The following is a 22,349-nucleotide window of genomic DNA, read 5'->3' as shown; positions in this document are numbered from 1 at the left end:
TGAACAGCTCTCCCAGTCAGGAAGTTCTCGTGTTCAGATGGAATCTCCTTTTCTGTAGTTTGAAGCCTCTTGAGATGCTCAAGAGCAGGGAGAATTCCCACAATCCAGAGCCCAGGAGACTCAAGGAAGACCAAGAGCTGGCTGTGCCATCTTGTCTTGCCCAGGGCAATCTTGTGGGAGAAACAGAGGATATGATTCCTGCAAGTTAGAGATGGAGATATGGGGACCTTGGCGAGGAGGAGGAAGACTCGCTCCCGGGTTCCAACTCATTCTCTAAAGTCTCCTTTTGTTGACCACAGCACATCCGCGTGGGCTGGGAGCAGCTGCTGACCACCATTGCCCGCACCATCAATGAAATAGAGAACCAGATCCTGACCCGTGACGCCAAAGGTATCAGCCAAGAACAGATGAACGAGTTCCGGGCCTCCTTCAACCATTTCGACCGGGTAAGGTTAATGTTCCTGGTGTAAGAAGTGGCTATAGCATTGTACGTTGAGGTGGACACTTCTGCCCACTTGACCGGTGGTCAGTGGCAGAGGGGTCAGGTGGGTTGGTATCTGTTTCTCATCTAACTGCTGCTTTTCCTCCCGGTCCCTTGCAGAAACGAAATGGCATGATGGACCCTGACGACTTCCGCGCCTGCTTGATCTCCATGGGATACGATCTGGTACGAGGCCTGTGGGGTGCGATCTGATACGAAGGACATACAACAGATCTCCTTTCAACTGCTGTTTCTTCTCTGGGGGCAAACCACAGCTGATACTGTAAACCTCCCAAAGATGTTGGACTGCGAATCCCAGCATTCCTTACCATTGGATGGGGGGCCACAGGGACTTGAAGCCCCACAACATCTATTTTCTTTCCACCCTGTGTTAAAACAGGCTTGGAACCCGTTGGCGCAGTAGGTTAAACCCTTGTGTAGACAGGACTGCTGACCAAAAGTTTGGCAGTTCGAATCTAGGGAGTGGGGCGAGTTCCTGTCTGCCTGCTCCAGCTTTCCATGCAAGGATATGAGAGAAGCCTCCCATAGGATGGTAAAACATCCGGGCATCCCCTGGGCAACGTCCTTGCAGACAGCCTATTCTCTCACATCAGAAGCGACTTGCAGTTTCTCAAGTCATTCCTGATGTAAAAAAAAATCAAATATAGCATAACCGTATATACTCTAGTATAAGCCGACCCAAATATAAGCCAAAAACCTGGGAGCATATGAGTCGAGAATATATGTCGAGGGTGGGAAATGCAGCAGCAACTGGAAAATTTGAAAAATGCATGGGAAGGGGTGGTTGAAAAAGCGGGGAAATGAGGTGGAAAGGGAGTAGCTGGAAAAGTTGGACAGATTTGGGTGGGAAGGGGGCAATTGGGGAAGGGGGAATGGCTGAGATGTGAAAGGGGGGCTGGAAACTGGGAAAGATTGGGATGGGAAAGGGGGCTGGAAAAGTGGGAAAGACTCCAGTCTAGAGTGGGAGGGGGGGAATTAGGAAAATCTGGGGAAATTGATGTGAGAAAGGGGGGCATTGGGATGGGGATAGGAAGATTGCAAAATGAGCAAGACTGGTGTGCAAAAGGCGGGCTGGAAAGGTGGAAAGACTGGGGTGGGAAGGGGGCAAGTGGAAAAGTGGGAAAGACTGAAGTGGGAAAGGGGACTGGGAAAATGGGAAATTGCATTGGGAAAGGGGGCTAGACTGAAAGGGGAAGGAGAGGCTGGAACCTGGGGAAGGAAGGGATGGAAAAGTGGGAGAGAGGGGCTGGGGATAGTACAGACTGGGGTAGGAAGGGGAAAGCTAGAAAAAGGAAATACTAGGATGGGAAAGGGGGCTGGGAAAGTGGGAAACGGCAGTGGGAAAGGGGGCTAGACTGAAATGGGAAGGAGAGGCTGGAATCTGGAGAAGGAAGGGATGGAAAGTGAGATGGAAAAGTGGGAGAGAGGGGCTGGAGACTGGGGTAGGAAGGGGAAACTAGAAAAAAAGACTAGGGTGGGAAAGGGGGCTGGGAAAGTGGGAAACTGCGGTGGGAAAGGGCGCTAGACTGAAATAGGAAGGAGAGGCTGAAACCTGGGGAAGAAAGGGATGAAAAGCGAGATGGAAAAGTGGGAGAGAGGGGCTGGGGATAGTAAAGACTGGGGTAGGAAGGGGGAAACCAGAAAAAGGAAATACTAGGGTGGGAAAGGAGGCTGGGAAAGTGGGAAACTGTGGTGGGAAAGGGCGCTAGACTGAAATGGGAAGGAGAAGCTGGAACCTGGGGAAGGGAAGGATGGAAAATGAGGTGGAAAAATGGGTTAGAGGGGTTGGGGATAGTCAAGACTGGAGTAGGAAGGGGACAACTAGAAAAAGGGAAGACTTGGGTGGGAAAGGGGGCTGGGAAAGTGGGAAACTGCGGTGGGAAAGGGGGCTAGACTGAAATGGGAAGGAGAGGCTGGAACCTGGGGAAGGGAAGGATGGAAAATGAGGTGGAAAAATGGGATAGAGGGATTGGGGATAGTCAAGACTGGAGTAGGAAGGGGACAACTAGAAAAAGGGAAGACTGGGGTGGGAAAGGGGGCTGGGAAAGTGGGAAACGGCAGTGGGAAAGGGGGCTAGACTGAAATGGGAAGGAGAAGCTGGAACCTGGGGAAGGAAGGGATGGAAAGCGAGATGGAAAAGTGGGGGAGGGGCTGGAGATAGTCGAGACTGGGGTAGGAAGGGAGAAACCAGAATAAGGAAAGACTAGGGTGGGAAAGGGGGCTGGGAAAGTGGGAAACGGCAGTGGGAAAGGGGGCTAGACTGAAATGGGAAGGAGAGGCTGGAATCTGGAGAAGGAAGGGATGGAAAGTGAGATAGAAAAGTGGGAGAGAAGGGCTGGGGATAATCAAGACTGGAGTAGGAAGGGGGAAATCAGAAAAAGGAAAGACTAGAGTGGGAAAGTGTGAAACTGCGGTGGGAAAGGGGGCTAGACAAATGGGAAAATGGAATTGGCGGGGGGACGGGACGGAACGGGACACTTGTGTTTGAACTCATGCAAAATTGATATGGACTATGCCATTGGTCCTTCTCTGCTCATCTCAATCCTAATTGTTGCTTCTCCCAGGGCGAGGTGGAGTTTGCCCGCATCATGACGCTGGTGGACCCGAACAACACAGGGGTGGTGACTTTCCAGGCCTTCATCGACTTCATGACCCGCGAGACAGCCGAGACGGACACAGCCGAGCAGGTCATGGCCTCCTTTAAGATCCTGGCTTCAGATAAGGCAAGTGTGGTCCACAAGAGAAGGGAGGACCTGTCTCTCTGTATTTGTGTACAGAAGCATCTTATACACAAGACCTGGCCAGTTAGGCTTTTTGTGTTTTCCAGTGTTTTTATGAGTGATGGTCACTCGTTGGCCTGATACGTGTATTGTGTCCAAATTTGGTGTCAATTCACCCAGTGGTTTTTGAGTTGTGTTAATCCCACAAACAAACATTACATTTTGATTTATATATATTATTATTCAATGTATTGTCGAAGGCTTTCATGGCTGGAATCACTAGGTTCTTGTGGGTTTTTTCGGGCTATAGGGCCATGTTCTAGAGGCATTTCTCCTGACGTTTCGCCTGCATCTATGGCAAGCATCCTCAGAGGTAGTGAGGTCTGTTGGAATTAGGACAATGGGTTTATATATCTGTGGAATGGACAAAGCACATATACACAACTTCAACAGAAAGGAAGAGACCATGAAAATGAACAAAATCTGGCTACCAGTATTAAAAAAAACTCTAAAATTACAACAGCAAAACAGCAGAGAGGAAACAACCAGGCACATCTTAACACCTCTCAACAAAAGATTTCCCAGGCTCAGCCAGGCCTTCAAATGCTAATGAAGGTGGTCAGTTGAAACATTCACATCTAGCTCCGGCAGAGAAGAGCTCTTTGCCCCACCCCAGCCATTCCACAGGTATATAAACCCATTGTCCTAATTCCAACAGACCTCACTACCTCTGAGGATGCTTGCCATAGATGCAGGCGAAACGTCAGGAGAAATGCCTCTAGAACATGGCCCTATAGCCCGAAAAAACCCCACAAGAACCTATATTATTATTATTATAATTATTATCATCATCATCAACTCATTGTTCGGGCTCTCCTTAGAATCATAGAATCCTAGAGTTGGAAGAGACCTCCTAGGTCATCCAGTCCAACCCCATTCTGCCAAGAAGCAGGAATATTGCATTCAAATCACCCCTGACAGATGGCCATCCAGCCTCTGTTTAAAAGCCTCCAAAGAAGGAGCCTCCACCACACTCCGGGGCAGAGAGTTCCACTGCTGAACGGCTCTCATAGTCAGGAAGTTCTTCCTCATGTTCAGATGGAATCTCCTCTCTTGTAGTTTGAAGCCATTGTTCCTTCGCGTCCTAGTCTCCAAGGAAGCAGAAAACAAGCTTGCTCCCTCCTCCCTCTCACATATTTATACATGGCTATCATATCTCCGGGAGCCGCTGGGGGTGCAGTGGGTTAAAGCACTGAGCTGCTGAGCTTGTTGATCAAAAGGTCGCAGGTTTGATTCCGGGGAGCGGCGTGAGCTTCCGCTGTCAGCCCTAGCTTCTGCCAACCTAGTAGTTCTAAAACATGCAAATGTGAGTAGATCAATAGGTACCGCTCTGGCGGGAAGGTAACGGCGCTCCATGCAGTCATGCCGGCCACATGACCTTGGAGGTGTCTACGGACAACGCTGGCTCTTCGGCTTAGAAATGGAGATGAGCACCACACCCCAGAGTCAGACACGACTGGACTTAATGGACCTTTACCTTTACCATATCTCCTCTCAGCCTTCTCTTTTTCAGGCTAAACATGCCCAGCTCCTTAAGCCGCTCCTCATAGGGCTTGTTCTCCAGACCCTTGATCATTTTAGTTGCCCTCCTCTGGACACATTCCAGCTTGTCAATATCTCTTCAATTGGACACAATATTCCAGGTGTGGTGTAACCAAAGCGGAATAGAGCATGGGGAGCATGACTTCCCTGGATCTAAACACTATGCTCCTCTTGATGCAGGCCAAAATCCCATTGGCTTTTTTTGCCGCCACATCACATGTTGGCTCAATCTTGAATAACCCTCTCTTCCCACCTTCTTTGACAGAGCTACATCACGATAGAGGAACTGCGTCGGGAGCTGCCTCCGGAGCAGGCGGAATACTGCATCAGCCGGATGACGAAATACACTGGAGCTGACGCTGTGTCGGGCGCTTTGGACTATGTCTCCTTCTCCAGTGCCCTGTATGGAGAGAGTGACCTGTGATTCCCTCTCCCCACACCCGCCCCCCTTCTATTCCAAGCCCACCCTCCCCTTCACCAGAAATGGCCTGTGGGAGCAGGAGGAGGACCCCACACCTTGTGGGGACACCAACACCACCGGAGCCTTGAATCCACACACGAGGGGAGCCCTGTGGGATCTCTCCACCCACAAGCCAGGGCTGGTGGATCGAGGGTGGTCTTGGCTAGGCAAGTCTCCGACCCCATTCTTCTTGGTAGAAGCTGCTGTGTCCGCTCTTTGCTGCTGCGCTAGTTGTGCGGGTCCTCCTCCGAGTTGACGTCCAACACTTTCCCTTCTCTCTGCAGCTGTTTTCATCCAGCCTCAAGCCGTTCCTCATGGGAGCAACTCATGCCGTCCCGCTCTTAACAGTTGCTTGCATGGGGAGAAGGGTCCCCCCCACTTCCCCACTCAACCATGAGAGCCCTACAATGTTTAAGCTGCCCAAAATTGATCCTGGGGGTGGAGGGGAGGAAGGAGAGGGAGAAGGGGACTGGTGGACCCAGGGGAGGACTGCTTGGAAGGATTGCTGAACTAATAAAGAAACACACACTGGAGGCCCACCTGGTGTCATGGCATCTTTTCTTTGCGTAGCGGTCTGAGCGTTGGACAACGTCTCCGGAAACTAGGGTTTGAATCCTTACTCAGCCATGGAAATCCACTAGGTCACACTCTCTCAGCCTCAGAAGAAATGTTGCCTGTGATAGGTTGGCCCAAGCGTTGCCGTAAGTCAGAAGTGAGTCGAAGGCACACTACAACAATAGCAACACATATCACCAACCACTTGTTGACCTTTCTGTGGCCCAGATGCTCTTGTCTTCTTAAGCATGTTCAGTATATTCGCTTACCCGACCTTCACTTATCCGACATTCCGTCTTATCCGACACCCCACTTTTCCTCCATAATTTCCCCTTCAGTTAAAGGAGCGCTCCCCAACTCTCTCTCCATTCCCAATAAGAGAAAAGGGTAAAGCAAGGAGGAGGGAGGAAAGGGGGAAAGACTGGGGTGGGAAGGGGGCAAGTGGGAAAGACTGAAGTGGGAAAGGGGGCTAGACTAAAATGGGAAGGAGAGTCTGGAACCTGGGGAAGGAAAGTGGGATGGAAAAGTGGGAGAGAGGGGATGGGGATACTAAAGACTGGGGTAGGAAGGGGAAAACTTAAAAAAGGAAAGACTAGGGTGGGAAAGGGGGCTGGGAAAGTGGGAAACTGCAGTGGGAAAGGGGGCTAGACTGAAATGGGGAGAGGCTGGAACCTGGGGAAAGAAGGGATGGAAAGCAGAATGGAAAAGTCAGGGAGAGGGGATGGGGATAGTAAAGACTTGGGTAGGAAGGGGGAAACTTGAAATAGGAAAGACTGGGGTGGGAAGGAGGCAAGTGGAAAAGTGGGAAACACTGAAGTGGGAAAGGGGGCTAAACTGAAATGGGAAGGAGAGGCAAACCTGGGGATGGAAGGGATGGAAAGCGAGATGGAAAAGTGGGAGAGATGGGTTGGGGTTAGGGTTAAGGCTGGGGTAGGAAGGGGGAAACTAGAAAAAAGGGAAAACTAGGGTGGGAAAGAGGGCTGGGAAAGTGCGAAACTGCAATGGGAAAGGGGGCTAGACTGAAATGGGAAGGAGAGTTTGGAACCTGAGGAAGGAAGGGATGGAAAACGAGATGGAAAAGTGGGGGAGAGGGGTTGGGGATAGTAAAAACTTGGGTAGCAAGGGGAAAACTAGGAAACAGAAAGACTAGGGTGGGAAAGAGGGCTGGGAAAGTGGGAAACTGCAGTGGGAAAGGGGGCTAAGCTAAAATGGGAAGGAGAGGCTAGAACCTGGGGAAGGAAGGGATGGAAAGCGAGATGGAAAAGTGGGGGAGAGGGGATGGGGATAGGTAAAACTTGGGTAGGAAGGGGAAAGCTAGAAAAAGGAAAGACTTAGGTGGGAAAGGGGGCTGGGAAAGTGGGAAACTGCAGTGGGAAAGGGGGCTAGACTGAAATGTGGAGAGGCTGGAACCTGGAGAAGGAAAGGATGGAAAGCAAGATGGAAAAGTGGGAGAGGGGCTGGGGATAGTAAAGACTGGGGTAGGAAGGGGGAAACCAGAAAAAGGAAAGTATAGGGTGGGAAAGGGGGCTGGGAAAGTGGGAAACTGCAGTGGGAAAGGGGGCTAGACTGAAATGGGAAGAGAGTTTGGAACCTGGGGAAGGAAGGGATGGAAAGCGAGATGGAAAAGTGGGGGAGAGGGGATGGGGCTAGGTAAAACTTGGGTAGGAAGGGGAAAGATAGAAAAAGGAAAGACTAGGGTGGGAAAGGGGGCTGGGAAAGTGGGAAACTGCGGTGGGAAAGGGGGCTAGACTGAAAGCAAAAAGATTCCCTAACTGCTGCGAAAGCGGCAGATGTAATGAACTGAAGCAGTAACCCCTCCCACTGGCTATATACTCTATGGGGAGAGTGGGTGGGGCTACTGCCTAAAAGTGTCTAATAAGTTTCCTAGAAGATTCCGAACTGTCTGCGCAGGCGCAAGAAATACCATGTGTGATTCACAGTTGACCGCGATAGAGACTGGCTTGAATTCTCTGCGCAGGCGCAGGATATACCATATGCGCAATTCACCGTTGACCACGAAGGAGAATGGCTCGAATTGTCTGTGCACACGCAGGAAAACCATATGTGTGATTCACAGTTGACCACGATGGAAAATAGCTCAAACTGTCTGCGCAGGAAATACCATATGTGCAATTCACCGTTGACCACGATGGAGAACGACTCGAATTGTCTGCACAGGCGCAGGAAATACCATATGTGCAATTCACCGTTAACCACGATGGAGAACGGCTCGAATTGTCTGCGCAGGCGCAGGAAATACCATATGTGCAATTCACCGTTAACCACGATGGAGAACGGCTCGAATTGTCTGCACAGGCGCAGGAAATACCATATGTGCAATTCACCGTTAACCACGATGGAGAACGGCTCGAATTGTCTGCACAGGCGCAGGAAATACCATATGTGCAATTCACCGTTAACCACGATGGAGAATGGCTCGAATTGTCTGCACAGGCGCAGGAAATACCATATGTGCAATTCACCGTTAACCACGATGGAGAACGGCTCGAATTGTCTGCACAGGCGCAGGAAATACCATATGTGCAATTCACCGTTAACCACGATGGAGAACGGCTTGAATTGTCTGCACAGGCGCAGGAAATACCATATGTGCAATTCACCGTTAACCACGATGGAGAACGGCTCGAATTGTCTGCACAGGCGCAGGAAATACCATATGTGCAATTCACCGTTAACCACGATGGAGAACGGCTCGAATTGTCTGCACAGGCGCAGGAAATACCATATGTGCAATTCACCGTTAACCACGATAGAGAACGGCTTGAATTGTCTGCACAGGCGCAGGAAATACCATATGTGCAATTCACCGTTAACCACGATGGAGAACAGCTCGAATTGTCTGCACAGGCGCAGGAAATACCATATGTGCAATTCACCGTTAACCACGATGGAGAACGGCTTGAATTGTCTGCACAGGCGCAGGAAATACCATATGTGCAATTCACCGTTAACCACGATGGAGAACGGCTCGAATTGTCTGCACAGGCGCAGGAAACACCATATGTGCAATTCACCGTTAACCACGATGGAGAACGGCTCGAATTGTCTGCACAGGCGCAGGAAATACCATATGTGCAATTCACCGTTAACCACGATAGAGAACGGCTTGAATTGTCTGCACAGGCGCAGGAAATACCATATGTGCAATTCACCGTTAACCACGATGGAGAACAGCTCGAATTGTCTGCACAGGCGCAGGAAATACCATATGTGCAATTCACCGTTAACCACGATAGAGAACGGCTTGAATTGTCTGCACAGGCGCAGGAAATACCATATGTGCAATTCACCGTTAACCACGATGGAGAACAGCTCGAATTGTCTGCACAGGCGCAGGAAATACCATATGTGCAATTCACCGTTAACCACGATGGAGAACGGCTTGAATTGTCTGCACAGGCGCAGGAAATACCATATGTGCAATTCACCGTTGACCACGATGGAGAACAGCTCGAATTGTCTGCACAGGCGCAGGAAATACCATATGTGCAATTCACCGTTGACCACGATGGAGAACTGCTCGAATTGTCTGCACCGCCGCAGGAAATACCATATGTGCAATTCAATGTTAACCATGATGGAGAACGGCTCGAATTGTCTGCACAGGCGCAGGAAACACCATATGTGCAATTCACCGTTAACCACGATGGAGAACGGCTCGAATTGTCTGCACAGGCGCAGGAAATACCATATGTGCAATTCACTGTTAACCACGATGGAGAACGGCTGGAATTGTCTGCACAGGCGCAGGAAATACCATATGTGCAATTCACCGTTAACCACGATGGAGAATGGCTGGAATTGTCTGCGCAGGCGCAGGAAACACCATATGTGCAATTCACCGTTGACCACGATGGAGAATGGCTCTATCCAAATCACAACTCACCCCTTGAAATAATGAAAAGCTCTCCTTAAAGTATCTTTAATAATAAAAATAGAGTTTTTTTGGGAACCTGAAGGAAAATATGACCGCCTCCCCATGCCCACCCGACTGGGGAACTATAAAAAAAGGGCTCAGGGCAGAAGTCCTCAGGAATGCAGGCCCAGCTACATCCTCACCACAAACGGGATTCGGCGGCAGCTTTTCGGCAAGGAGTGATCGGATCGTGTCCTGCGCCCTCGTGCAACTCGACTCCAAATCCACCCCAAGCGTGCAGGAGAGATGCCAAGGTCTTGCTTGGCCCGAGGGAAAGAGGTGGCGGGCTGAGCATCAGGAGCAGAAGGAGAAGCTCCCCAGGCTCTTGGTGGGAGAGGTCAGCCTGGAGAGGGAGCAGATGGGCAGGCGGCCAAAGAAAGCCGGGTCCGTCATGGGGTGGAGGAGGAGGAGGAAGAGCCCCACGCCCAGCAGGTAGAAGAAGACCACCAGGACGCGCTGAGGGTGCTCCAGAGCCGCCCCCACGGCCGGAAAGCCCACGTAGTTGCAGAAGGAGTGGCAGAGGACAGGCCCAATGAGGTGCCCTGCGGAGAAGGGAAGGGGAGAGAGCCTGAGCCACACGTGGGCGGGAGACACTTTCATCACAAGCGTACAGAGGGAAAACCGTGCCGCTAGCAAACGTGTCTAGGCAACGGTTCCCTCCAAACGCCCACTCCCACTCCACTTACCATCTCTGAAATCCAATTAAGCAAGTCACGACTCAGGAAAACAAACCTCCTTCGAAGTTTAGTCAATCTATGCACGTAATGAATGTGAAAATATGTATGTGCGTATGTGGCTGGGGTGTCCACGTACACAGACAGCTCCCACTTGCACAAACAACTATAGCTCCCGTTACTCAGGCCCTCCCTCCAATGATAATAATAGTAATAATAACTATTACTATTATTATTATTTATTTCCCCACTTCCACAAACTGCTATAGCTCCCGTTACTCAGGACACACCAAAGGCCCTCCCTCCAATAATAATAATAATAATAATAATAATAATAATAATAATAATAATAATTCAGGGACCATTTCATCCTAGATTGTTTGTGTTTCCTCCACCACAGACATCCCAGTCTAAACATGTCCAAGAGTCCTGCCAATGTCCTCCACCAACAACCCACTGCCCACCACCCAAGTCAAGGCTTTCATTCAGGGACCATTTCATCCTAGATTGTATGTGTTTCCTCCACCACAGACATCCCAGTGTAAACATGTCCAAGAGCCCTGCCAAAGCAGAGTATAAACATAATAATAATAATAATAATAATAATAATAATAATAATAATAATATTTCCCATGTCTTCTTCACCCACCTGTCCTGATGAAGATGAAGGCTGTGTAGGCCCCAAATACAGCTGTGTATGAGAACTGGAACACTGGAGAGAGAGGAAGAAAGCAGTCAAGCATTGGACAAGGAAGTAAGACAATGCCAGGAAGATGCCAACACAATGCCTTAACTGTGACCACCACCATAAGGTTGAGGTGGCCCTTCAATGCTGTGCCAGGCTACTTTGTTTACAAGGTGGGTTGGAATGGTAGACACATCATAGCCATGCCACTGGAGGTACACATTTACATTTCCCATAAATGAAGTCAGACTCTATTGGTTTTTTTTTTAGTCCGTACACCACATCCCACCAAACATGTCCACTTTCCGAGTGTGGCAAAGCCATACCTGCCGAGAGGAATATACTGGCTGTGCTTCCTTGGCGGAACCTCAACTGCTCAATGACGTGGTGAAAATGAGCTGCAGGGGAGACAAGAAACAAAGGCACACACAGATATTATATATATATATACTAGCCATCCCCTGCCACGCATTGCTGTGGTCCACATGGCTGTTCTATGTGGGAGATTTGGCCCAATTCTATCGTGTGTGGGGTTCAGAATGCTCTGTGATTGTAGGTGAACTATGAATCCCGGCAACTACAACTCCCAAATGTCAAGATTCTATTTTCCCCAAACTCCACCAGTGTTCACATTTGGGCATATTGAGTATTCGTGTAGAGTGTGGTCCAGATCCATCATTGTTTGAGTCCACAGTGATCTCGGGATGTAGGTGAACTACAACTCCAAAACCAAAGGACACTGCCCACCAAACCCTTCCAGTATTTTCTGTTGGTCATGGGAGAACTGTGTGCCAAGTTTGGTTCAACTCCATTGTTGGTAGGGCTCAGAATGTTCTTTTGATTGTAGGTGAACTATAAATTCCAGCAACTACAACTCCCAAATGACAAAATCAATATTTTTTGAGTGAAGGACATACATTAGGTTGTTAGGTGTCTTGTGTCCAAATTTGGTCTCAATTCGTCCAGTGGTTTTTGAGTTCTGTTAATCCCACAAAAATTACATTACATTACATTTATTTATTTATTTATTTATTTATTTATATTTATAATTTTTATTGATAGATAGGTAAAGGTAAAGTCCAGTCGTGTCCGACTCTGAGGGTTGGTGCTCGTCTCCATTTCTAAGCCAAAGAGCCAGCATTGTCCACAGACACCTCCAAGGTCATGTGGCCAGCATGACTGCATGGAGCGCCATTACCTTCCTGCTGGAGCGGTACCTATTGATCTACTCACCTTTGCATGTTTTCGAACTGCTAGGTTGGCAGAAGCTGGGGCTAACAGCAGGCGCTTACCCCACTCCCCAGATTCGAACCTGCGACTTTTCGGTCAGCAAGTTTAGCATTTTGTACAATTTAAAAAATGACTTTTTAAAATCACCTGGGCAATAATAATAATAATAATAATAATAATAGGAGTTTGTAGGGGTTAACCTGGCATGATGGGAGTTGTAGTTCACCCACAACTTTATGCATTTTGTGCAGTTAAAAATATGACTTTTTCCAAGCTAGTAGGTATATAAAATAGGTATAAACACCAAACATTCACTGAGAATTAATCAGCATGTGTAAGGCTTGCTAATGAGACTGATGCTTCTTTTTTATGAAGCACAGCTGAAGCATTTGCTGCAGAATCCATTGTAAATGCGTCCTGTTGCAAAAAAAGATTGGTGTCAATGGTTGCCATTTGGAAATTCTTCCAAGCTAGTAGATATATAAAATAGGTATAAACACCAAACATTGACTGAGAATTAATCAGCATGTGTAAGGCTTGCTAATGAGGCTGATGCTTCTTTTTTATGAAGCACAGCTGAAGCATTTGCTGCAGAATCCATTGTAAATGCGCCCTGTTGCAAAAAAGATTGGTGTCAATGGGTGCCATTTGGAAATTCTTCCAAGCTAGTAGATATATAAAATAGGTATAAACACCAAACATTCGCTGAGAATTAATCAGCATGTGTAAGGCTTGCTAATGAGGCTGATGCTTCTTTTTTATGAAGCACAGCTGAAGCATTTGCTGCTGAATCCATTGTAAATGCGCCCTGTTGCAAAAAAGATTGGTGTCAATGGGTGCCATTTGGAAATTCTTCCAAGCTAGTAGATATATAAAATAGGTATAAACACCAAACATTGACTGAGAATTAATCAGCATGTGTAAGGCTTGCTAATGAGGCTGATGCTTCTTTTTTATGAAGCACAGCTGAAGCATTTGCTGCAGAATCCATTGTAAGTGCGCCCTGTTGCAAAAAAGATGGGCGTCAATGGGTGCCATTTGGAAATTCTTCCAAGCTAGTAGATATATAAAATAGGTATAAACACCAAACATTCGCTGAGAATTAATCAGCATGTGTAAGGCTTGCTAATGAGGCTGATGCTTCTTTTTTATGAAGCACAGCTGAAGCATTTGCTGCAGAATCCATTGTAAATGCGTCCTGTTGCAAAAAAGATTGGTGTCAATGGGTGCCATTTGGAAATTCTTCCAAGCTAGTAGATATATAAAATAGGTATAAACACCAAACATTGACTGAGAATTAATCAGCATGTGTAAGGCTTGCTAATGAGGCTGATGCTTCTTTTTTATGAAGCACAGCTGAAGCATTTGCTGCAGAATCCATTGTAAATGTGCCCTGTTGCAAAAAAAAGATTGGCGTCAATGGGTGCCGTTTGGAAATTCTTTAATTTTTTTAAGTCAATTTAAAAAATGACTTTTTAAAATAACCTGGGCAATAATAATAATAATAATAATAATAATAGGAGTTTCTGGGGGTTAACCTGGCATGATGGGAGTTGTAGTTCACCCACAACTTTATGCATTTTGTGCAGCTAGTAGATATATAAAATAGGTATAAACACCAAACATTGACTGAGAATTAATCAGCATGTGTAAGGCTTGCTAATGAGGCTGATGCTTCTTTTTTGTGAAGCACAGCTGAAGCATTTGCTGCAGAATCCATTGTAAATGCGCCCTGTTGCAAAAAAAAGATTGGTGTCAATGGGTGCCATTTGGAAATTCTTCCAAGCTAGTAGATATATAAAATAGGTATAAACACCAAACATTGACTGAGAATTAATCAGCATGTGTAAGGCTTGCTAATGAGGCTGATGCTTCTTTTTTATGAAGCACAGCTGAAGCATTTGCTGCAGAATCCATTGTAAATGCGCCCTGCTGCAAAAAAGATTGGTGTCAATGGGTGCCATTTGGAAATTCTTCCAAGCTAGTAGATATATAAAATAGGTATAAACACCAAACATTCACTGAGAATTAATCAGCATGTGTAAGGCTTGCTAATGAGGCTGATGCTTCTTTTTTATGAAGCACAGCTGAAGCATTTGCTGCAGAATCCATTGTAAATGCGTCCTGTTGCAAAAAAAGATTGGTGTCAATGGGTGCCATTTGGAAATTCTTCCAAGCTAGTAGATATATAAAATAGGTATAAACACCAAACATTCACTGAGAATTAATCAGCATGTGTAAGGCTTGCTAATGAGGCTGATGCTTCTTTTTTATGAAGCACAGCTGAAGCATTTGCTGCAGAATCCATTGTAAATGCGCCCTGTTGCAAAAAAGATTGGTGTCAATGGGTGCCATTTGGAAATTCTTCCAAGCTAGTAGATATATAAAATAGGTATAAACACCAAACATTGACTGAGAATTAATCAGCATGTGTAAGGCTTGCTAATGAGGCTGATGCTTCTTTTTTATGAAGCACAGCTGCAGCATTTGCTGCAGAATCCATTGTAAATGCGCCCTGTTGCAAAAAAAGATTGGTGTCAATGGGTGCCATTTGGAAATTCTTCCAAGCTAGTAGATATATAAAATAGGTATAAACACCAAACATTCACTGAGAATTAATCAGCATGTGTAAGGCTTGCTAATGAGGCTGATGCTTCTTTTTTATGAAGCACAGCTGAAGCATTTGCTGCAGAATCCATTGTAAATGCGCCCTGCTGCAAAAAAGATTGGTGTCAATGGGTGCCATTTGGAAATTCTTCCAAGCTAGTAGATATATAAAATAGGTATAAACACCAAACATTCACTGAGAATTAATCAGCATGTGTAAGGCTTGCTAATGAGGCTGATGCTTCTTTTTTATGAAGCACAGCTGAAGCATTTGCTGCAGAATCCATTGTAAATGCGTCCTGTTGCAAAAAAAGATTGGTGTCAATGGGTGCCATTTGGAAATTCTTCCAAGCTAGTAGATATATAAAATAGGTATAAACACCAAACATTCACTGAGAATTAATCAGCATGTGTAAGGCTTGCTAATGAGGCTGATGCTTCTTTTTTATGAAGCACAGCTGCAGCATTTGCTGCAGAATCCATTGTAAATGCGCCCTGTTGCAAAAAAAGATTGGCGTCAATGGGTGCCATTTGGAAATTCTTCCAAGCTAGTAGATATATAAAATAGGTATAAACACCAAACATTGACTGAGAATTAATCAGCATGTGTAAGGCTTGCTAATGAGGCTGATGCTTCTTTTTTATGAAGCACAGCTGAAGCATTTGCTGCAGAATCCATTGTAAATGCGCCCTGTTACAAAAAAGATTGGTGTCAATGGGTGCCATTTGGAAATTCTTCCAAGCTAGTAGATATATAAAATAGGTATAAACACCAAACATTCACTGAGAATTAATCAGCATGTGTAAGGCTTGCTAATGAGGCTGATGCTTCTTTTTTATGAAGCACAGCTGAAGCATTTGCTGCAGAATCCATTGTAAATGCGCCCTGTTGCAAAAAAAAGATTGGCGTCAATGGGTGCCGTTTGGAAATTCTTTAATTTTTTTAAGTCAATTTAAAAAATGACTTTTTAAAATAACCTGGGCAATGCCGGGAACCCAAGCTAATAAATTAATAATAATAATAATAATAATAATAATAATAATAATAGGGTTGTTGTGAGGGTTTTTTTTTTTTGCTTTTCTACCCACCAGCTTTGTGCAAAGCAAAACAAAGGCAAGGGGAGGATATCCTGCAAGTAATAAGATGGTACTCACCGACTCCGAAGAAGAGGGGGCAGGTGAAGATGGCCGGCCCCAATCCTGTGCAGGGGACGAGCATGGGCAACATGCAGGCGCGGAACACCAGCTCCTCGGTGAAGGGTGCGATGACCTGGTTGCGGAGCCAGCGCATGTCGGTCAGACAGAGAACCCAGAAGTTGGGGTCTGGGAGGAGCAGGAGCAGCGTTACTCACACCCCACCCACCTCCTTTACACACACACGTAAACACAGCTAGCACCAAAAACGAGATAATGCTGCATCTTTTTAGACAGTTATAATGAAAGCAGGCCCATGCAAATCCACTGCTGAATGGGGAATCCCATTGATTCAATGGCTCTACATCTAGGCAAATCCCATTGATTCAATGGGTCTGTACTAATTGGGATTCACAACATGTCTAGGGAGATGTATTGTCGAAGGCTTTCATGGCCTGAATAATAATAATAATAATAATAATAATAATAATAATAATACTTGGATCTGTGCGCATCATTCGAAAATACATCACACAGCCCTAGACGCTTGGGAAGTGTTTGACTTGTGATTTTGTGATACGAAATCCAGCATATAGATCTTGTTTGCTGTGACATATTGTGGTTTTGTGTCAATAATAATGCTGCATCTTCCCCCTCGATGGACTGTCACCTTGTCGTGGTGAGGGGGCTTGCGTGTTCCGATGAACCTGTAGGCACAACAACTGGAGTCGTGCACTCCCAGGAGTGGCTGCGGGGGAGGTCCCAGACCAAGCACAGTCCGAAGACCCAAAGACCTCAACGGCGGAGCAGGCGGAGGATAACATGGCACATGTTACAACGGCTGCGAAGGCGGAAGAAGGCTGCAACAGACTGAGAAGCCACGGTCATTGTGTTAAACTACATCACCAGTGGAACCTCACTCTGTGAAGTCTGTGTGTTGATCAGTTGTGCACTGACCTCCACACATTAAAAAAATCCACGCACAGGCGTCTTCCACAGAAAATAAAAACCAACCAACCAAAGTCCCATGGCGATCAGCGAGTGGCGACGGGGGCAGGACTGTGAAATCTGGAAGCCCCTAGTCACAGACTGGCACATGGGCGGTGGGTACGGACTCAGTCGTTCTACCTCAAGGTCCGAGGCAGTTGAGTAGTTCGGCAGCTGTATCCACGACTGAGCAGCCCTATTGAGGACCCACTCTGCTCACCCCACATGGGGAGGGGGCTAGAAAAGGTGCCCCAAACATAGTCTGCCTCACTCATCCCTGACTGGACTGCCGCGTCCAGTGGGGTCACCACCCTGCGGCCAAAAAAGAAAAATGAACTTCGGTACGTGGAACGTACGGACTCTGATGGACAACAGTGGCAGTGAACGCCCCGAACGCAGAACTGCCATCATCGCAAGGGAGCTGGGACGCTTCAACATCGACATAGCAGCCCTTCAGGAGACCCGGAGAGCAGGAGAGGGACAGCTGAAAGAAGAAAAAGGAGGCTACACCTTCTTCTGGAAGGGACTGCCCAAAGAAGACCAAAGAATGCACGGAGTTGGCTTCGCTATAAGAAATGATCTGATGAAACATCTGTCCGAAGCACCCACTGGTATCAACGAACGTCTCTCCACCCTCCGAGTTGATCTTGCCAAAAACCAACGGGCAACCATCATAAGTGCCTATGCACCAACACTAGACGCTGATGAAGACATCAAGGAGAAATTCTACTGTCAGCTGGACACCGTCCTATCGGGGATACCTAAGGAGGACAAAATCATTCTCCTGGGGGACTTCAATGCAAGAGTCGGGCGAGACTTCGACCTGTGGCCAGGCACCATAGGAAAAGACGGGGTTGGAAACAGCAACTCAAATGGCATCCTGCTTCTCACCAAATGTGCGGAGCACAACCTTGTCATCACCAACACGCTCTTCCGCCAGAAAAACAAGTTCAAGACATCATGGAAGCACCCCCGGTCAAAGCACTGGCACCTCTTAGACTATGTAATCACACGCGCCAGAGACCGCCGTGACGTGCTCCTCACAAGAGCCATGATAGGTGCTGACGACTGCTGGACTGACCACAGGCTAATTCGATCCTCGATGGCTATCAAGATCGCCCCCAAGCGCAGACTCCAAGGAAGGAAGACAAGGCGCAAAATGAACACCCAAGCCCTTCAGGAGCCCTCCAGGCGAGCCCATCTCCAAACAGCACTCAAGGACCATCTACCCACAGAACACCCCGAAAATGTTGAGGAACATTGGAACAAACTGAAGACCTCCATCATCCAAGCCTGCGAAGAAACTATTGGATACCAAGCCAAGAAACATCAAGACTGGTTTGATGAAAATGACATCGAGATCCAACAGCTAATTGACAAGAAAAGGAAAGCCTTCCAAGCATGGCAGAGAGACATCAACTGTGCTGCTAAGAAAAAGATCTATGCTAGTGCAAAAGCTGAGGTCCAAAGAAGGACAAGAGAACTCAAGAACATCTGGTGGACAAAGAAGGCCGAAGAAATCCAACACCTGGCAGATACCCATAATGCTCAGGGATTCTTCAAAGCCACAAAGGTCATCTATGGACCAAGAAACCATGGCATACAGCCTCTACGCTCATCAGATGGAACCAAACTCCTGAAGGACCAAAACTCAATTGCACTACGTTGGAAAGAACACTACCAAAGCCTCCTGAACCGCAGCTCCAATGTGGCCGACGAGGTCCTCTCACAAATCCCACAACAACAAACCAGGGATGAGCTTGCAGCACTGCCTAGTTTGGAAGAAGTCAGCAATGCCATCAGCCAACAGAAGAATAACAAAGCCAGTGGACCAGATGGGATCCCTGCTGAAATCTTTAAAGAGGGAGGACCTGAGCTAACACACCAACTCCACCAGCTCATAGAAAAAGTGTGGGTGACCGAGAAAATCCCAGCAGATTTCAAGGACGCCACCATCATCACCCTCTTCAAAAAAGGGGAAAGAACAGACTGCGGAAACTATCGAGGTATCTCCCTTCTAACCTCCGCTGGGAAAATCCTCGCAAGAATCCTTGCAAACCGCCTTCTGCCCCTCTCAGAAGACACCCTCCCAGAATCCCAGAACGGCTTCCGCCCCTCCAGAGGAACCGTGGACATGATCTTCACTGCACGACAACTCCAAGAAAAATGCAGGGAACAAAACCAACCCCTGTACATGGCATTCATCGACCTTGCAAAGGCATTTGACACAGTGAATCGCAGCGCTCTCTGGACCATCCTCCACAAAATCGGGTGCCCTAACAAATTTGTGAACATCCTGCGGCTCCTCCATGATGACATGATGGCAACAGTCTTGGACAGCAGTGGCTCCCAAAGTGACCCATTTAAAGTGGAATCCGGTGTCAAACAGGGATGTGTTATCGCCCCAACTCTATTCTCCATCTTCATCGCTATGATACTTCACCTTGTTGATGGGAAGCTTCCCACCGGAGTGGAAATAATCTATCGGACAGATGGCAAGCTACTCAACCTCAGCAGACTGAAAGCCAAAACCAAGGTTACAACAACATCTGTTATAGAACTCCAGTATGCTGATGACAATGTCGTCTGTGCGCATTCAGAAGAAGATCTACAAGCCACTCTAAACACCTTCGCAGAAGCATACGAGAAGCTCGGCCTGTCACTGAACATTGAGAAAACCAAGGTGCTGTTCCAGCAGTCGCCAGCCAATCCCTCTCCAATGCCAGTAATACAGCTTAATGGTGTCACATTAGAAAATGTGGACCATTTCCGCTACCTTGGCAGCCACCTCTCCACCAAAGTCAACATCGACGCCGAAACACAACACCGCCTGAGCTCTGCAAGTGCAGCATTTTCCAGAATGAAGCAAAGAGTGTTTGAGGACCGGGACATCCGTAGGGAGACCAAGGTGCTCGTCTATAAAGCCATTGTCCTCCCAACCCTGCTATATGCCTGTGAGACGTGGACAGTCTACAGACGTCATATGCAACTCCTGGAACGATTCCATCAGCGCTGCCTCCGGAAAATCCTGCAAATCTCCTGGGAAGACAAGCGGACAAACGTCAGTGTGCTGGAAGAAGCAAAGACCACCAGCATTGAAGCGATGGTCCTCCAACATCAACTCCGCTGGGCCGGCCACGTTGTCCGGATGCCTGACCACCGTCTCCCAAAGCAGTTGCTCTACTCCGAACTTAAGAATGGAAAACGGAACGTTGGTGGACAGGAAAAGAGATTTAAAGATGGGCTGAAAGCCAACCTTAAAAACTCTGGCATAGACACCGAGAACTGGGAAGCCCTGGCCCTTGAGCGCTCCAGCTGGAGGACAGCTGTGACCAGCAGTGCTGCAGAATTCGAGGAGGCACGAGTGGAGGGTGAAAGAGAGAAACGTGCCAGGAGGAAGGCGCGTCAAGCCAACCCCGACCGGGAACGCCTTCCACCTGGAAACCAATGCCCTCACTGCGGAAGAAGATGCAGAGCAAGAATAGGGCTCCACAGCCACCTACGGACCCACAAGGAAATCCATAATGGAAGACCATCTTACTCGTCCAACGAGGGATCGCCTAAGTAAGTAAGTAATTGTGGTTTTGTGTCAATAATAATAATAATAATAATAATAATAATACATCACACAGTCCTAGACACATGGGAAGTGTTCGACTTGTGATTTTGTGATACGAAATCCAGCATATAGATCTCGTTTGCTGTGACATATTGTGGTTTTGTGTCAATAATAATAATAATAATAATAATAATAATAATACATCACACAGTCCTAGACACATGGGAAGTGTTCGACTTGTGATTTTGTGATACGAAATCCAGCATACAGATCTCGTTTGCTGTGACATACTGTGCTTTTGTGTCAGTAAAATAATAATAATAATAATAATAATAATAATAATAATACATCACACAATCCTAGACACTTGGGAAGTGTTCGACTTGTGATTTTGTGATATGAAATCCAGCATATAGATCTCGTTTGCTGTGACATATTGTGGTTTTGTGTCAGTAAAATAATAATAATAATAATAATAATAATAATAATAATACATCACACAATCCTAGACACTTGGGAAGTGTTCGACTTGTGATTTTGTGATACGAAATCCAGCATACAGATCTCGTTTGCTGTGACATATTGTGGTTTTGTGTCAGTAAAATAATAATAATAATAATAATAATAATAATAATAATACATCACACAATCCTAGACACTTGGGAAGTGTTCGACTTGTGATTTTGTGATATGAAATCCAGCATATAGATCTCGTTTGCTGTGACATACTGTGCTTTTGTGTCAGTAAAATAATAATGACAATAATAATAATAATCAGCCACTTTGAGAAGAGAAAAAGCACTGTATAATAATAATAATATGTTGTTGTCTTCGACAATACACTTGGGAAGTGTTCGACTTGTATTTTGTGATACGAAATCCAGCATATAGATCTCGTTTGCGGTGACATATTGTGCTTTTGTGTCAATAATAATAATAATAATACATCACACAGTCCTAGACACTTGGGAAGTGTTCGACTTGTGATTTTGTGATACGAAATCCAGCATATAGACCTCGTTTGCTGTGACATACTGTGCTTTTGTGTCAGTAAAATAATAATAATAATAATAATAATAATAATAATAATAATAATACATCACACAGTCCTAGACACTTGGGAAGGGTTCGATCTTCTTTGCTGTGACATACTGTACTTTTGTGTCAACAACAACAACAACAATAATAATACATCACACAGTCCTAGACGCTTGGGAAGGGTTCGACTTGTGATTTTGTGATACGAAATCCAGCATAGAAATCTCGGTTGCTGTGACACACTGTGTTTTTGTGTCAATAATAATAATAATAATAATCAGCCACTTTGTGGAGAGAGAAAGCAATGTATAATAATAATAATATGTTGTTGTTGTCTTTCAAATAATAAGAATAAGAATAATAATAAGCAGACACGATATGAAGATTTAAAGATCAAACTGCAAAAACTCTGGCACAAGCCAGTCAAGGTGGTCCCAGTGGTGATGGGCACACTGGGTGCAGTGACTCAAAACCTTGGCCTGCACTTAAACACAATAGGCGCTGACAAAATTACGATCTGTCCGCTGCAAAAGGCCACCTTACTGGGATCTGCATGCATTATTCACCGATACATCACACAGTCTTAGACACTTGGGAAGTGTCCGACGTGTGATCCAATTCAACAGCCAGCAGAGTGTCTGCTGTGGACTCATCTTGTT

At 46.5% G+C, this 22,349-nt stretch overlaps 2 protein-coding genes across 3 annotated transcripts in view; one reads left to right on the top strand and one right to left on the bottom strand.

Moving 5' to 3' along the window:
* ACTN3 (actinin alpha 3) overlaps positions 1-5,823 on the top strand; it is a 70,320-nt gene extending 64,497 nt beyond the window's left edge. Inside the window, exons 18-21 of the mRNA XM_060758390.2 lie at positions 300-446; positions 602-667; positions 3,067-3,225; positions 5,090-5,823. Of these exons, the coding sequence (XP_060614373.1) occupies positions 300-446; positions 602-667; positions 3,067-3,225; positions 5,090-5,248 (531 nt within the window). The 3' untranslated portion in view covers positions 5,249-5,823. The remainder of the gene's footprint in view (positions 1-299; positions 447-601; positions 668-3,066; positions 3,226-5,089) is intronic.
* Positions 5,824-9,766: 3,943 nt separating this feature from the next.
* Positions 9,767-22,349, bottom strand: part of RCE1 (Ras converting CAAX endopeptidase 1) — a 37,925-nt gene continuing 25,342 nt past the window's right edge. For both annotated transcript variants that reach the window (XM_060758370.2, XM_060758371.2), the window contains 4 exons: positions 16,128-16,295; positions 11,462-11,533; positions 11,100-11,162; positions 9,767-10,318 (listed from right to left, as the gene is read on the bottom strand). In XM_060758370.2, the coding sequence (XP_060614353.2) occupies positions 10,071-10,318; positions 11,100-11,162; positions 11,462-11,533; positions 16,128-16,295 (551 nt within the window). In that variant the 3' untranslated portion in view covers positions 9,767-10,070. The remainder of the gene's footprint in view (positions 10,319-11,099; positions 11,163-11,461; positions 11,534-16,127; positions 16,296-22,349) is intronic.

Source organism: Anolis sagrei, chromosome 12 (assembly GCF_037176765.1).
Source record: "Anolis sagrei isolate rAnoSag1 chromosome 12, rAnoSag1.mat, whole genome shotgun sequence".
Lineage (NCBI taxonomy): Eukaryota > Metazoa > Chordata > Lepidosauria > Squamata > Dactyloidae > Anolis > Anolis sagrei.
Note: the sequence above shows the minus strand (reverse complement) of the source record. Positions and strands in the feature narration are given on the sequence as shown.